This window comes from Nicotiana sylvestris, chromosome 7 (genome assembly GCF_000393655.2).
Source record: "Nicotiana sylvestris chromosome 7, ASM39365v2, whole genome shotgun sequence".
NCBI classification, from domain to species: Eukaryota; Viridiplantae; Streptophyta; class Magnoliopsida; order Solanales; family Solanaceae; genus Nicotiana; species Nicotiana sylvestris.
This window is the reverse complement of record NC_091063.1, coordinates 116,399,461-116,414,713: the sequence shown is the minus strand read 5'-3', so window position 1 is coordinate 116,414,713 and position 15,253 is coordinate 116,399,461. Positions and strand designations below refer to the sequence as shown.

The window sequence follows — 15,253 nt, the reverse complement described above, 5'->3', positions numbered from 1 at the left end:
CAAACTTAAAAAGAATAAGAGAAAGAAGAACTTGCATTGAAGATAGGTGGCTAATCGAGTTCATCTTCTATCTTTTCTTCTTTATCCCTTCATGTTGAACTGTCCTTCTCCTTCTAAAAATTTACGATCCAAAACCATTTTTGAATTGGAGAGGGTTTATGATTTCAAAAGTCGGTGCAATAGCGCTCATACACGCTAGCAACTTTAGAATTACTATCTGGCGCTGCAATGTCCACAAAGGAGACGAAGAATACACTTTGGACTAATGCCATGGTGCATAAATATGATGGCATGGCACTAGACTTGTGTTTCACCATGTTGATCTTCTTTGCTTCATTGTTGCATTGGCCACAACACTGCGATGTGGGCGTCCATATTTCAAATATTTTCATATATCTTCAACTCATTATGAAGGCTCTAATTGTTCCTTTGCTTGCCAAAGATCATAAAATCAACTATAAACAACTTGAATATATCACGGACTTGACTAATCTCATAGTAAAACCTTCAAATAATCATTGGTATGCTCTAGTCCAAGTCAGCGTTCTTTCCATTTTGTTCACTATTGAGGATGTGAATTTGGACGATTGCAATTTATACTGTAGTATAGTGGGTGCCTTACAATAGTTGACCCTTCTTTGCCAGCCACTACTGTTGCAGTGAATACAACTAGTCAACTCGTGCACACTCCTAATTCTTCTCATTTTATTGCTATAAATGAACATCTTGCTTTATATTGCAAGAAATCTTAACTTTGGACTAGATTTGAAGTAGTTCTCTAGTTTTTCCTCACTGCTTATTTAGACGCTACTTCATATGGCTATCCTGATACTTGTAGGTCTACAATGTGAGTGGCTCTCTTTGATCAGAATCTTATTTCTTCCTCTTCTAAGGAGCAAGATATTGTGTCTCGCACCACACCAAGGGAAAGTTGTTTCTTTGCTTGTATCCAGTCCTCTTCGGCCCATTTCTTGTCTTTTGTCATAATGTAAGAACAACAACAACAACATACCCAGTAAAATCCCATTAGTGGGGTCTGGGGAGGGTAGGATGTACGCAAACCTTACCCCTACCCCGGAAGGGTAGAGAGGCTGTTTCCGGGAGACCCTCGGCTCAACAGGAGTATAATAATTTCAAAAAGACACGAAAGGAGAGATAGGTAACAACAAAAAAGCAAGAGAAATGATAATAATATCTTAAAATAGACCAAATAGGTGAAAGGGAGTGCAATAATAAAATCATATGCAAAATAACAAAATAGTGTGAACATAACATATACCGCTAGCAGACCTAGGCATAACTCTATCAGACTACCCTGTACAAAGAGGAAAAAACTATGAACTACCCCTAGCCTACAACCCTAATGCTCGACCTCCACGCTTTCAAATTAATCGCCATGTCCTCGGAAATCTCGAGTCGCGTCATGTCTTGCTTGATCACCTCTCCCCAATTCTTCTTAGGACGCCCTCTACCTCTTCTCGTACCTGCCAAAGCCAACCGCTCGCACCTCCTAACCGGGGAATCTATGGTTCTCCGCACGTGTCCAAACCACCTAAGCCTCGCTTCCCGCATCTTGTCGTCCACAGGAGCAACGCCCACCTTCTCCCTAATAACTTCATTCCTTATCTTATCCAGTTTAGTATGCCCGCACATCCATCTCAACATCCTCATTTCGGCTACATTCATCTTCTGGATATGTGAATTCTTAACTGGCCAACACTCAGCCCCATATAACATAGTCGGCCTAACCACCGCTCTGTAGAACTTACCTTTGAGTTTCAATGGTACCCTCTTGTCACACAGGACTCCAGATGCTAACCGCCATTTCATCCACCCCACCCTAATGCGGTGCATGACATCCCCGTCGATCTCCCCATCACCCTTGATAATAGACCCTTGGTACTTAAAACTTTCTCTCTTGGGATGACTTGTGAGTCGAGCCTCACTGCCCCGTCCGCTTCCCCCGACACACCGCTGAACTTACACTCCAGATATTCCGTCTTGGTCCTACTCAACTTGAAACCTTTGGACTCCAGAGCCTGCCTCCACACCTCCAATCTCTCATTAACACCGCTACGCGACTCATCGATCAAAATTATATCATCAGCGAACAACATTCACCATGGCACCTACCCTTGAATATGGTGTGTCAAGGCATCCATCGTCAGAGCAAATAAGAAAGGGCTAAGCGCAGATCCTTGGTGTAACCCCATAATCACCAAAAAAAGCTCGGTGTCACCTCCCGCAGTCCTGACCTGAGTCTTAGCTCCATCATACATATCCTTTATCGATTCAATGTATGCTACCGGCACCCCTTTCACTTCCAGGCACCGCCAAAGAACGTCCCTAGGGACCTGTCATACGCCTTTTCTAGGTCAATAAACACCATGTGCAAATCCCTCTTTCTCTCCCTGTATTTTTCCACCAACCTCCTTATCAGGTGGATAGCTTCCGTAGTAGAACGTCCCGGCATGAATCCGAACTGATTTTCAGAAATAGATACCGCCCTCCTCACCTTCCCTTCCACCACCCTCTCCCAAACTTTCATGGTATGGCTTAACAACTTGATGCCCCTATAATTGTTACAATTCTGGATATTGCCTTTGTTCTTAAACAGTGGAATCAACAAGCTACACCTCCACTCATCTGGCATCCTCTTCGTCTTGAAAATAACATTAAACAACCCAGTCAGCCATTCTAAGCCCGCTCTACCTACGTACCTCCAAAATTCTACTGGAATCTCGTCTGGTCCTGTCGCTTTGCCCCGACTCATCTTACCCACAGCTTTCACTACCTCCTCAACCTTGATACGCCTACAGTACCCAAAGTCACGATGACTCTCGGAGTGTCCCAACTCCCCTAGCACGATGCTACTGCTCCCCTCTTCATTCAAAAGTTCATGAAAGTACGTCTGCCATCTATGCTTAATCTGGGAGTCTTTCGTCAATACTCTGCCTTCATCGTCTTTGATACACCTCACTTGATCCAGGTCACGAGTCATTCTCTCTCTCGCTTTAGCCAACCGAAATAGCTTTTTGTCCCTACTTTTGCCCCCCAGTTCCTCATACAAACGATCAAACGCAACAGTCTTAGCATCTGTGACCGCTAATTTTGCCTCTTTCCTGGCTTCCTTGTACCTCACTCTGTTTGTTCTCCTCTGCTCCTCATCGGTACTCTCCACTAACGCAAGGTACGCCAGTTTCTTTGCTTCCACTTTACCTTGGACCACACCATTCCACCACCAGTCGCCTCGGTGCCCGCCATAGTAGCCCTTCGATACCCCTAACACCTCTCTTGCTGCCTCCCTAATACAGTTCGTCGTCGCCGTCCACATAGCGCTAGCATCCCTACTACTCTTCCAGGCACCCATAGCCAACAGCCGCCCCTCCAACTCATGCGCATTATCCTTACCCAAAGCACCCCACCTGATCTTCGGTTGACCCCGTACAAACCTCTTCTTCTTCTTTATCACGATACCAACATCCATCACCAGGAGCCTATGTTGAGTCGCGAGGGTCTCACTCGGGATCACCTTGCAATCCTGGCATACCCCCCTATCACACCTCCTGAGGAGGATATAATCAATCTGGGTCTTAGTCACCATACTCCGGAAGGTAACCAAAAGCTCCTCCCTCTTCGGGAAACTAGAGTTCGCAATCACCAACTCAAAAGCCCTAGCGAAATCCAATAGAGAAGCACCACCTACATTCCTATCCCCCAAGCCGAAGCCACTGTGCACGTCGCCATAGCCCCCAGCCGACGACCCAATATGACCATTGAAATCCCCTCTTATAAATAACTTCTCCGTTGATGGAATACCCCGCACCACCTCATCAAACCCCTCCCAGAAGCGCCTCTTAACCTCCTCCGCCAACGCGTACGCGCTAACGACATTCAGAGTGCTCCCTCCAACTACTAACTTAATCGCCATCAATCTGTCATTCACCCGCCTAACCTCAACCACTGACTCCCTAAGCTCCCTGTCCACCAAAATACCCACTCCGTTCTTGCCCTTCACGCGTCCGGAGTACCACAATTTAAACCCGTCCACATTTCTCGCCTTTGATCCTACCCACATGGTCTCCTGAACACAAGCTATATTGACCTTTCTCTTCCGGAGAATCTTCGCTAACTCTATGGACTTACCTGTTAACGTCCCTATATTCCATGATCCAATCCTCAACCTACAGGCTCCCTTGTTGCCTTTACCCCCTTTGGGCCCCGTCCCACCCCATGACGCGTGCCCTACCCCCTGCCCCACCACCCGGCCACCTCGAGGACATGACCCTACTCTGCCATTACGAACCACAACCGTTATTCCTACGTTGGTCTAGACAAAAATGCAACTACAAACAAGCAAAGCTATAAACTAGAATGTGACAAATATCCTAAACTACTACAGCAACAAATTAACTTAAACAAATAGGTGAGGGAGGTACCAATTCCCGCGGATAGAACCTGAACTTTCGACTTGCTATACTCCTGATGCTGTGGGACCCGACGTCCAGCCCTTGGGACTACGAACCAACCTGCCTGCTCTGTTGCGTTTGTTCGTACACCTCCCAACGTAACCGATCTGCTGGTTTGCTCGTACACCAGATCTGTTGCTGGCCCGACTCGCCGAAAAACAATGGCGGACCCTGTAAAACACACGAACCCCGACGTCCAACAAAGTGCAACCTGTAACAGTGGAGCGACGCCGGGAAAAGAAGAAGGGCGACAAAAATAAAGTATAAAGGAGAAGGGTAAGCACAGAGAAGGGGTTGGTGTTGACGCCGGAAACAAGAGCGGCGCCGGTGTAGCGTTGCTCGCCGGCCTAGTCCCTGCTAGGGTTAAGAAGAGGGCAGAAAGAGAGGGGGGAAGGAAAGGGGAAACGCGGGGGGAGAGATAGAGAGATAGAGAGGGGGGGAGATTGATAATGTAAGAACATGTATTTTATATAGAAACTTATATATCAATTATATAGAAAGCATCTTGTAGTTGAATTTACAAAACATGTGGCTTAGGGGTCTATTCTTGTCCATTATTTTCTGATAGGTGTCAATTTACTGATATTCTCACTAAGTACCATTCATGTCATGCTTTAGGACTCTTCCAAAGGGTATTCACTTGTGACCACGCATATGCTATGTATATGTTTATTTATAATATAATATTAGTGTAATATGACCTGTAGCTATGCCTATAAGTAAAGATGCTCTTGTAATATGCATTTGTAATTTACCGGGGATACTCTTGTCACTTAAACTTGTATTGCTCTTTTCAAGCCAAAAATTCTCAACTACAGTATGATTAAGGGATTAAGGGACGTATCACAAAAAATTTGACGTTTCCAACTAATGACCAACTGTTGGTTGCGTTGGAAAATTTGCGATAAAGGTAAAGTACATGAGGCAGCTGAACTTTAGTTTTCATTGTGGTTAGATTTGTGTTGTAGAACAATTACAAAACATAATCTTTCAAAATCACATCCTGTTTCCCGAGAACCAAAAGGAAACCAAATCAATCTCAAAATCATACTGTTTTCTAATCCAAATGCCAAAGAAACCAAAACACATATACCGCATAAGCAATGTTAAGAAGCAAAGGAAAGGCAAAGACAACCCAAGCAGAAAAGAAAAAATGGAAGTATGATACGGGAAAGGTATAATTTTGATAAAGAAGATAGAGAAAGGAGCGTACCCCTTTCTGTTTGCAGTATTCAATATCCGTCCAGCAATCCTCATTTTTCACGCGATCAGCCGGCCAATTAGGACTTGGAATGATGGCCGATATAGATGAGGTCACCACCACACGCTTAACCCCCAGCTCCTTTGACGCTGTAAGTACATTCATAGTGCCTTTGATTGCTGGCGACAGAAGTTGATTCTGTAACACCACACAACCCCAAGTAGAGAACAGAGTAGCAAATTAGTACCAAAACTCATTTAAATCAATATCAACAACAAGTAAATGAACAGTAACAGTAGGCAATACATACAGGGGTACTAAATTCATTTCTTCCAATCTGTCTAAGCCTATGGTGGCCGAATTACACAGGTTAACATTGGAGATACAGCAAAATTAGAGGGACTCAAGACCTTACCTCGGGATCTTTAACTTCATCCACAATGCAGGGGGAAGCAAGGTGGAAAACGCCGACAGCACCAGTAATGGCGGGGACAATTGAGTCGTAATTAATTAGATCAATTTGGAAAAGAAGGAGACGAGATTCAGCCCCTTCTAAGGCAAGTAAATGCTTCGTCTCTTTCTCATCATCTAAAAGATAAGATTACAAAAAGTCGAGAAATTACGAATTACTTGAACCAGAAAAAAAAAGGAAGACAAAGGGTGGGAGTTGACTGACTGAGATCTTTGACGGTGGCGTGAACAGTGTAGCCACGCTCGAGAAGGAAACGGACCAGCCATGAACCAATATAGCCGCTGCCTCCAGTAACACACACTACTTCACCTGCTCTGTTTGCCATTTCATGAATTCACAATTTCTAATGCGGAAAATGCCACAACTTGAATTACTTATCAGTTACAAGACGAAAAGAAAATGCGAAATAAGCATATGGATTCATTATCCAATGAGAAGACATTCATTTTGAGTTTTGTGCCTAGGTATGGCTATAACTTGGACACCTGGCAATACACGCACTGCATTGTTTGGATTCAGGGAAGGGAAAGTGAGATGATGAAATTTTACTTTACTTTTTCGTATATAAAAGAATTAAAAATAATAGAAAGCAAAATTGAGAAAATAAGGGAAAAGATATCTTATTGATTATTGCAGCTTTCTTCCAACATAAAAGATGCTATTAGTAGTTGCGCGGCACGAATACAAATATCAAAATATGCTTTGGATTATTTGAATTATATATGCAAATTACCTTAAAATTTAAACCTTTCAAATAGAATTTACATATAATCATTAGATATCAATTAAGAAGTATGACATAAAATTATTTCTCATATCTCGTAGTGAATAACATCTATCATTTTTTATATCTATAATAATCCAACCCCCTAATTTTAGTACTTGCATTTTATTCCCTAGTCAATATTAAAGAATACAAAGAACATTAGATTATATTGTTTTAACAAAATTCTTACTACCACTTCATATTTTACCTCAAATTTGAGTAAGTCTTATCCTTCTACATTTTGTCACGATCCAACTCCCACGACAGCGCTGTCGCGCCACCTTTTTTCCTTCCGCAGAGAAAAGCCCGGGTTTCGACATTCATGAGGTGTAATAACTCGTTTCCTTTTTGGGAATTGAGTATTTGAAGAGTCACCACCTAACGGGTTATGGTGCATTAGGGCATCTAGAGCAATTAACTCTTGGATTGGTTTGCGTTACCAGAGATTAGGGTGAGGGCTCGAAATGACCTCGATGGGAAGGTGTTAAGCACCCCTCGTGGTCCACAACTGTGGGTCCCGACCGAACTTATATTTACGAATTAGTTCATTAATAAATAAATAGTTTAATCAAATAGTTTGCAAATAGAGCACGTTGTATAACTCAAATAATAAGACAAAGATTTTGAACAAGTTGTATGCATATAAAACAAAGTTTTAAACAAAAGGAATTTTGGGAAAAGGAGGAGTCCTAGGTTGGTTAGCCTATAGGATCACCCCACACAATATCCGGTAAACACTCCTCAATAAGGGGTTACGCGTGACATTAGCGCGGAGTCATCATATCTCATATCTACCTTTCTCACCCCCTTAGTGGTCATTCAAGCGAGTGTTGGTCAGTGATCTCTATTGCGTGTTGTTACCCGTCCCTTCTTAATGGTCTTGGAGGAAATTTAGGCCCTCTACCTATAGGTAGTTCTAGACAGACCCCTAAGGTTTAAAGGAGAAAATACTAAGGCGGCACGCAAGAACAAATAGGACCTTAGCACATAAGACAGGAAATAAACAATTAGAGGCTCAAGTTTACCTCCACAAACAATGCACATAAGCAGCACGACTCAAACACAAATAAGGGCATTTTTTAAAATAGTATCATAAAGGCATGATGTCTAAATGAATACAGAAGATAAACGGTTTATTCATTTTATAAACTCAGAAGTAATGGTCCTATCAGTTTGCCTACTGATTTTTTAAGCATGTTAAATCAGAACATTAAGTAACAGAAACAGTTTCAGAGTTGCAGGGTTTTGAAAACGCCTTATATGCTTGCCTACACGCGGAATAGTGATAACTATAATTTATATAGTAAAAACAGGGCATATTTTAAAATTGACTCCTGAATCCCCATAGGCATGCTGTCTAATGATCAATTAAGGCAGTTTTTGAAAGAATTCCTTTCAGGGAAAACAAACCACTAATTAAACTAGTTTCGAAGTGAACTAATCGTGAACTGGATTGATTTATTTAAACTAAACTGGTTTAAATCTATAGGCAGAATTTCTAGTGTTGTTCCCTATAGGCATGATATCTAATTTTTTAAAGAAAAACTGATGTTAGAAACTGGTAGGCATGACAACAAATGAAAGCACATATAAATATTTGTTATAACAAAAGTTGGATTGGATCATATTCTATAGGCATGGTATCTACTTGTGAGGTTGATTTTAAGACCTATAAACATGACTTCTATTATTGAAACCACATGAGACATATAGGCATGATTTCTAACATAGCAAAATATAAAGTCATATAGGTATGGTTTCTATTTGTGAAGTTGTTTTTAAGACCTATAAACATAATTTCTATTGGAACCGCTTGAGACCTATAGGCATGATTTCTAACATGGCAAGGCAAACATAGCAAAATATAAAGTCCTCTAGGCATGATTTCTGCCCGTATTACTCCACAAATATGTAACTACCCACCCTTTTCACTAGTTACCCCAATATTCGTTTACAAATTATTATAGACCATGTGAATGAATTACATAAATAAATAAAATAAAAAGAAGAAGTTACACTATAGGGAGCCTGAAGCAGGCCGAAGTGATTTCCCAGAACCTCCAATAGCCTCAAATGTCAGTTTCATAGACAATATCATTGTCTAGGTACGTCAGAGTTCCCTGAGGATCTCAAGGATCCCGAGCAGTGCTCACACCTAGACTTGGTAACCAAATTGAGTAAGTGCAGTGTGGAAGGGCCAGCCTCAGTGTGCCAGAGTTCATAGGATTCTCAAGAGGATCCCAAGGCAGTGCACACACAGGAGGGGGTAGAACCTAGTGACTTAGGAGTAGAGTGAGAGTGCTTGACATAGTTTGAAAGGTTTCAGTAGGAAAATAGTATTAAAAAAAGATTTGTTTGAGATGGTTTTGTATAAACACATAAGATAATTTAAAAGAAAGATTAAGGTGACTAACAATCAATCAAACCAAGTACAGAACCAGAAGAAGTTCATCGGCACTTCAATACATAGAATCAAACAGGCTCCACTTAGGGGTAAATGGGGATTTGGGGTAAGCATAGGGCACATAGTAAGAATCAGAGGAGCCTAAAAAAAGGTTAAGGCTTTTAAAGTATAGCATGAACTGTAGAGTTAATATAGAACCAATAGGCTTAGGATAGTCAATTACTTCATATAAGAAGGTGCATGCCAGGGATTAGAGAAACATAACCACATTGGGATATACTAGAAGAGGATTCTAAGTGGGTCTATAGCATGCAGTAAAGAAGACAGTGAAGTAGACATGCTAATTACAGTTTGAACAACAAAACCATAGATAAAAGCATATTAGAAACATGGCAAATTGAAGTAATAGGAGAAACATATTATTTTTGGGACTTGAATTAAACTTGGAACATACCAGTAAGGGGATAGTAAACACAAAGTGAAAAAGAACCCAGTAGTCAGCCTTGGCTTGCAGCCGATTGACTTTAGACAGTAGTAAGTGACACAAAAGAGAGCAAAAAGCTTTTTAGTGTGAAAGAGAGAGTTTTTGAACCAATGTTCGTGTGCTTGTGTCAATGAAGAGTTTGTATATATAGTAGTTCGAAATTAGGTAAAATAAGGCAAGAATCACAGTAGTATAGTAATTATGGAACCAAGTACTAATCAGAATCAAACCAATGCAAGTAATTCTTTAATTAAGGGGTAATCAACCAACAGTAATAGGCAGAAAATGTTTAAAGAAAGAAATCAAGTAGGGCATCAGGTACAAAATAGACAATTAGGGGTAAGTACATAAGGGTTCAATTAAGAAAACAACTAGTGAAGAATCAGTAAAATACTCGGTTAACCAAATAAGGTAAGAAAACAAAATAAAGTTGCAGAATATGAAAATAATCGAAAATCAACATATAGTAAATTAATGAATCAAGGACTCAAAATTACTGATTTAAGGAGAGTAACATGGGTTCCCATGAATAAGCAAATAAACCAAGTTTAAATAGGAGGATTGAAGGTCTAAATGGAAGTTTTCAAATCAAGCCGAGAAACAGGGAGCTCAGAGTCAATGAAAAAGAGAGTCATGAGTCAATGTTTTAGCATATAAATAGAGCAAGATAGGAGTAACCAAATATAGCAAGCAAAGAGGCAAGTATTGACCAGTCAAGATGAACCCCAGCACATAGAATTGATGTAAGTTAGGCATAAAACTCAGTAGAAACATATTCGAGGCAAGATAGTCACAGAAACTCAAACAAGAACAGGCCAGTCACAAAAGCAAATGAAGAAGCCTAGAAAAATTAGGGCTTTCAACATAGACGAGATAAAGAGGTAGTAAAATCACAGAATCAGTCGAAATATGCATGAAATAGAAGTTTAAACATAAAGAATCAGTTTAAACAGAGTTTTAAAAGAAGTTTCGAAACCCTAATTTTAGAATAAGGTGAAAAGCACTTGGAATCAATGATTATTGTAAAAGAGTTCCAAGGATAGTGTAAAACATCAAAGAAACACACTCAAATCATTCTAAATCTGTACAGATCTAGGAAATATAGGCAGAAATTAGGGTTTTAGAAGAAATCCATATAAAGATGAAAGAATCTGTCTAGAATCCCAAGGATCGTAACAAATATAGCATGATTTTGCTCGAAATCACACTGGAGTAGCCAAGAACAGACATGACGAACCCTAGATGTAAATCGGCGTGGCCCTGGGCCGTTGAAGACCTTAGAGAAGGCAAGCATGGCATGAGAGAAGCCATTGGAGGCTTGAGAGTCGATGAGAGATCACCGGAGAAGACATGAGAAGAGAGATCGACGGTTGAAGGGCTAGGGTTTGAGGGTGAGGAGAGGAGATGAGAGGATACAAAGACGGGGGGTTTGGGAGAATGAGTTAGGGTTAGGGGTCGTTTGGAGTTAAAAAAAGGAAAGAATTAATACGGGCCGTAGATCTCTCAGATCAATGGCCATGATTTAATTAGTTCTGAGTCAGTTAGGCGTGTTTAGGGTTTGGGTCGGGTAATTTGATTAAAAATTGGGTTGGGTTGGGTTAAAAATGGGGCTAAAATTGAAATGCAATCTGGTTATGTTTTAAATAGCCAATTTATCACTATATAATTTATAATAAATGGTAAATAATTTCTACAAAATAATTTCATGTAATAAAATGATTTAAAATAGATATTCAATATTTTAAAAATATAGAAGGTCGTTTTGTACATATAAAACGTAATTGTTCCCTAATAAGGCTAATATTGCAATTATATGCAAATTAACTTTAAAAATACAAAAATGCAATTATAAAAATGCACAAAAATATTTTAACCGTATTTTGACATAAATATAAGATTTAGATGACTAAATTACCACAACAATAATTTGAGGAATAATTGTTGGGGATTTTATGAGTAAAAAGGGATGGAAATAAATCAATTTAAAATCTTTAAAATTATAGAAAAATTATAAAAACCTTTTGCATGCTTATACATGCATATATATGCTATTTTGAAAATATTTGTACATATTAAAAATATATAGGAAAAAATTGGGTATCAACAAGCGCCTAACACTACTTGCTAGGCAAGCCAATAGTTTCACAATGACAGCGAATTCAATAAAACAGAATTTAATAAACTCAACAGCGAAATGTCATGAAATAACTAAGTAAACAACAACAATATTGCTACGACTATACCAAAGATCTGGTGACAACAAGTACATGAGCACCATTGAATATCAAAGTACAACGTCAAATCCTCATATACAACTATATGAACAATAGAACAATAAAAATAGAAATAAATGAAATAAAACTTCAAGATCTAGGGACGACATAGCAACTACCTCGTAGTCTCTCAAAATGCTAACACCAATATAACTCTAGCAATCACCACGTTTGAAAGTACATGGATTTGCACACGAAGTACAGAGTGTAGTATGAGTACAACCGATCTCATTTACTCAATAAGTAACAAACTTAACCTTAGGCTGAAAGCAGTAATGAGCTCAAAAGAAAAAGTTAGTAACCAATACCAATAGTCAGTAACACCTCAAGAGATAAAGGAAACAATATAAGTAAATAACTCGATGATATCATGTTCAACTCGTTCACATTACAGGAATTTAGACATGCTTTCCAATTATAACAGTGAAATTCCAACACAGATAAAACCATTTATTTATCAGCTAGCATGAGAAAAGTACATCTCTATGCCTATATGTCAAATATACATGTCAATTCAATATCATCACAGTGAAATAATCAAGTACACTAACTCTCAGCATGCTCAAGGTGCCTGGATCAAATTCCCCTCACCATCACACACACAATCACTCAATAATGTACGGGTGCCAAATAAAAATGCTCATCACCAAAGTTGTAACGATTCGACTGGTCATTTTGAGAATTTGCATTCGGCTCGACAGTTTGAGATCATGAGTAGCTTCATATGGTATATTATAACTTGCGTGTACTGATGGCTTTGCTTTTCGAGTGGTGCGGGATTAATTTGGAAGGATGATTCTCACTTGAGAAGCAAGGATGATTCTCATTTGAGAAGCTTGAAGTTGCAAGAGTTGACCAAGTTTGACTTTTGGCAAATTTGACCTTGCATAAGAGTTTTTATGATTCCGGTAGGTCCGACTGGTAATTTTGGACTTGGGCGTATGTCTGAATTTGCATTTGGATGTTCCTAAAAGGTTTTGGCTCTAATTGGCAAAGATTGGCAATTTGAAAGTTTGGAAAGTCATAAGTTTGATCGGGAGTTGATTTTCATAATATAAGGCTTGGATTATTGTTTCGGGAGTTGAAATAGGTCCATTATATCATTTGAACTTATGTGCAAATTTTATGGTCATTCTGAGTTGATTTGATGAGGTTCGACATGAGTTTGGAAGTCAAAAGTTCATTAAGTTTGATTTGAGGTGTGATTCCTGATTTTGATATTGTTATGTGTGATTTGAGGACTTGAGTAGGCCGATTTATATTTTGGGACTTGTTGGTATGTTTGTACGGGGTCCCAAGGGGCTCGGATGAGTTTCGGACGGGTTTCAGAACATTTTGGGCCATGTTAGTTATGTTGGTTTCTGGTGCTTCTTTTCTTCTTTGCGTTCTCATCCTTGTCTTTGTGTTCGCGAAGTGTTAGTAGTGATCTTCATCACGTTTGCATCTCTGACTTTGCATTTGCGTAGTGGGAGCTGGGTTGAGCAGGTGATGATAGATTCCTCTTCGCGTTCGCATTCGCGCTAGCGTCTCCGCGTTCACGATGGTCTGTTAGTCGTGTTCTCGCATTCATGAGGTCCATTCCACAAACGCGTAGCGTTAATTGCGGCAATGTTGTTAGTGCATCGCGAACGCGATATTTCTTCCGTGTTCGCGAAGGGCACCCGTGTTTAGTGATTTTAAAGTACTCTATTTTGAAGGTTATAGTCATTTTATCAATTTTTTAGTTATGAAGCTCGGATTTGGGCGATTATGGAGAGGAATTTCATCATATGGATTATGGTAAGTACTTTTTACTCTGATTTGACTATATTTCATGATTCTATCTTCGATTTTGGTATTTGATTGATGAATCTAAAAAAGAAATTGGGGGTTTTTGTCTAAACTTTTTCAAAGTGAATAATTGGATTTTGAACATCGATTCAGAGTCGCATTTGAGTGATATTAGTATGTTTGGACTCGTGCCGAGACATATCAAATTAATCCGAAATGACGTCAAATTTTGTATGCATGTTCCAAATGACATAACAGAGCTAATCTAACTATCGGAATCGTATTCCGTCCCCGATATCATCAAAGTCAACTCTCGGTCAAACCTATCAACATTCCAAAACTTCAACTTTCCGATTTGTTTATTGCCGAAATGCTTCAAATTACTCTACGAATCTCCAAATTCAAATTTGGACGCACACCTAACTTCAAAAATCACCATACGAAGTTATTGGAATCATCAAAACGCTATTTCTGAGTGGTCTATACAAAAGTCAAACTCGGGTCAACTCTTACCGCTTAAGCTTCTAAAATAAGAATCCTTTCTCCAAATTGACCTTGAACCATCCGGAAACTGAACTCAACAACACACACGAGTCATAACACATAATACGAAGCTGCTCGAGACCTTAAGCCGTTGAACGTAAATTCTCAAAACGTCCGGTCGGGTCGTTACACTATGATGTCATCCCTAAAGATCAGGAAATAGTTGAGCATATGTGAGTCTCATACATGCCTTGCAATGTTCCGTGGCACACCATCGATCATGTACTAATTCATATAGGCTTGAATGATGAATGGCCTTGGATTTTGGATGTGTTCTTTTAAGGATAAGTGTATACACGTGTATGATTCCATCAGATGAGCGGGATATGATGCTAAAATTCGTGAGGTTGTTGAACCATATGCAGTGTTGATTGCTCATTTCTTGTCTAGTATAGGGTTTTACAGCAAAAGGCATGATATTGATTTAACCAATGAACTCTACATATACAGATCACTTGTTGATTCGTTAGCTATTCACATGGTTGATTTGCAACAACAAGAACACGTGTATGTTACGTTTCAATCTATTTTATTTCTTACAATAATAATATAATATTATAGGTGTTGAATCCTTTTAACTTTTCTTAACTTTTTTAGTGATTGTGGTGTATATGTGGCATCTTTTGCCGATTATTTTATCCATCAAAGACCAATTCCAGTTGAATGCAGAGCAACATCACAAACGACTTGGTATATTGTTGTGGGATTATGGCAAAACCAAACAAGAGAATGAAGTTGAAAGTGAGCCAAAGTTTTTTAAAAGAAGTTTCAGGAAAAATGCTCATGTAATATTGAAGAACAATTTGTATTATTCTTTAGTTTAGTTATCGATTATTTTGGGATATGTGAACACATTTGTGTTTTATTTGTG

The 15,253-nt window shown here is 39.4% G+C and overlaps 1 protein-coding gene across 1 annotated transcript in view; it reads right to left on the bottom strand.

Annotated features, from left to right (window-relative positions):
• The window catches only part of LOC104240849 (cinnamoyl-CoA reductase 1), a 28,497-nt gene extending 21,819 nt beyond the window's left edge, over positions 1-6,678 (bottom strand). The window contains exons 1-3 of the mRNA XM_009795743.2: positions 6,347-6,678; positions 6,086-6,258; positions 5,683-5,868 (exon numbers count right to left, since the gene is read on the bottom strand). Coding sequence (XP_009794045.1) covers positions 5,683-5,868; positions 6,086-6,258; positions 6,347-6,467 — 480 coding nt within the window. The 5' untranslated portion in view covers positions 6,468-6,678. The remainder of the gene's footprint in view (positions 1-5,682; positions 5,869-6,085; positions 6,259-6,346) is intronic.
• Between the last annotated feature and the right edge of the window lie 8,575 nt (positions 6,679-15,253).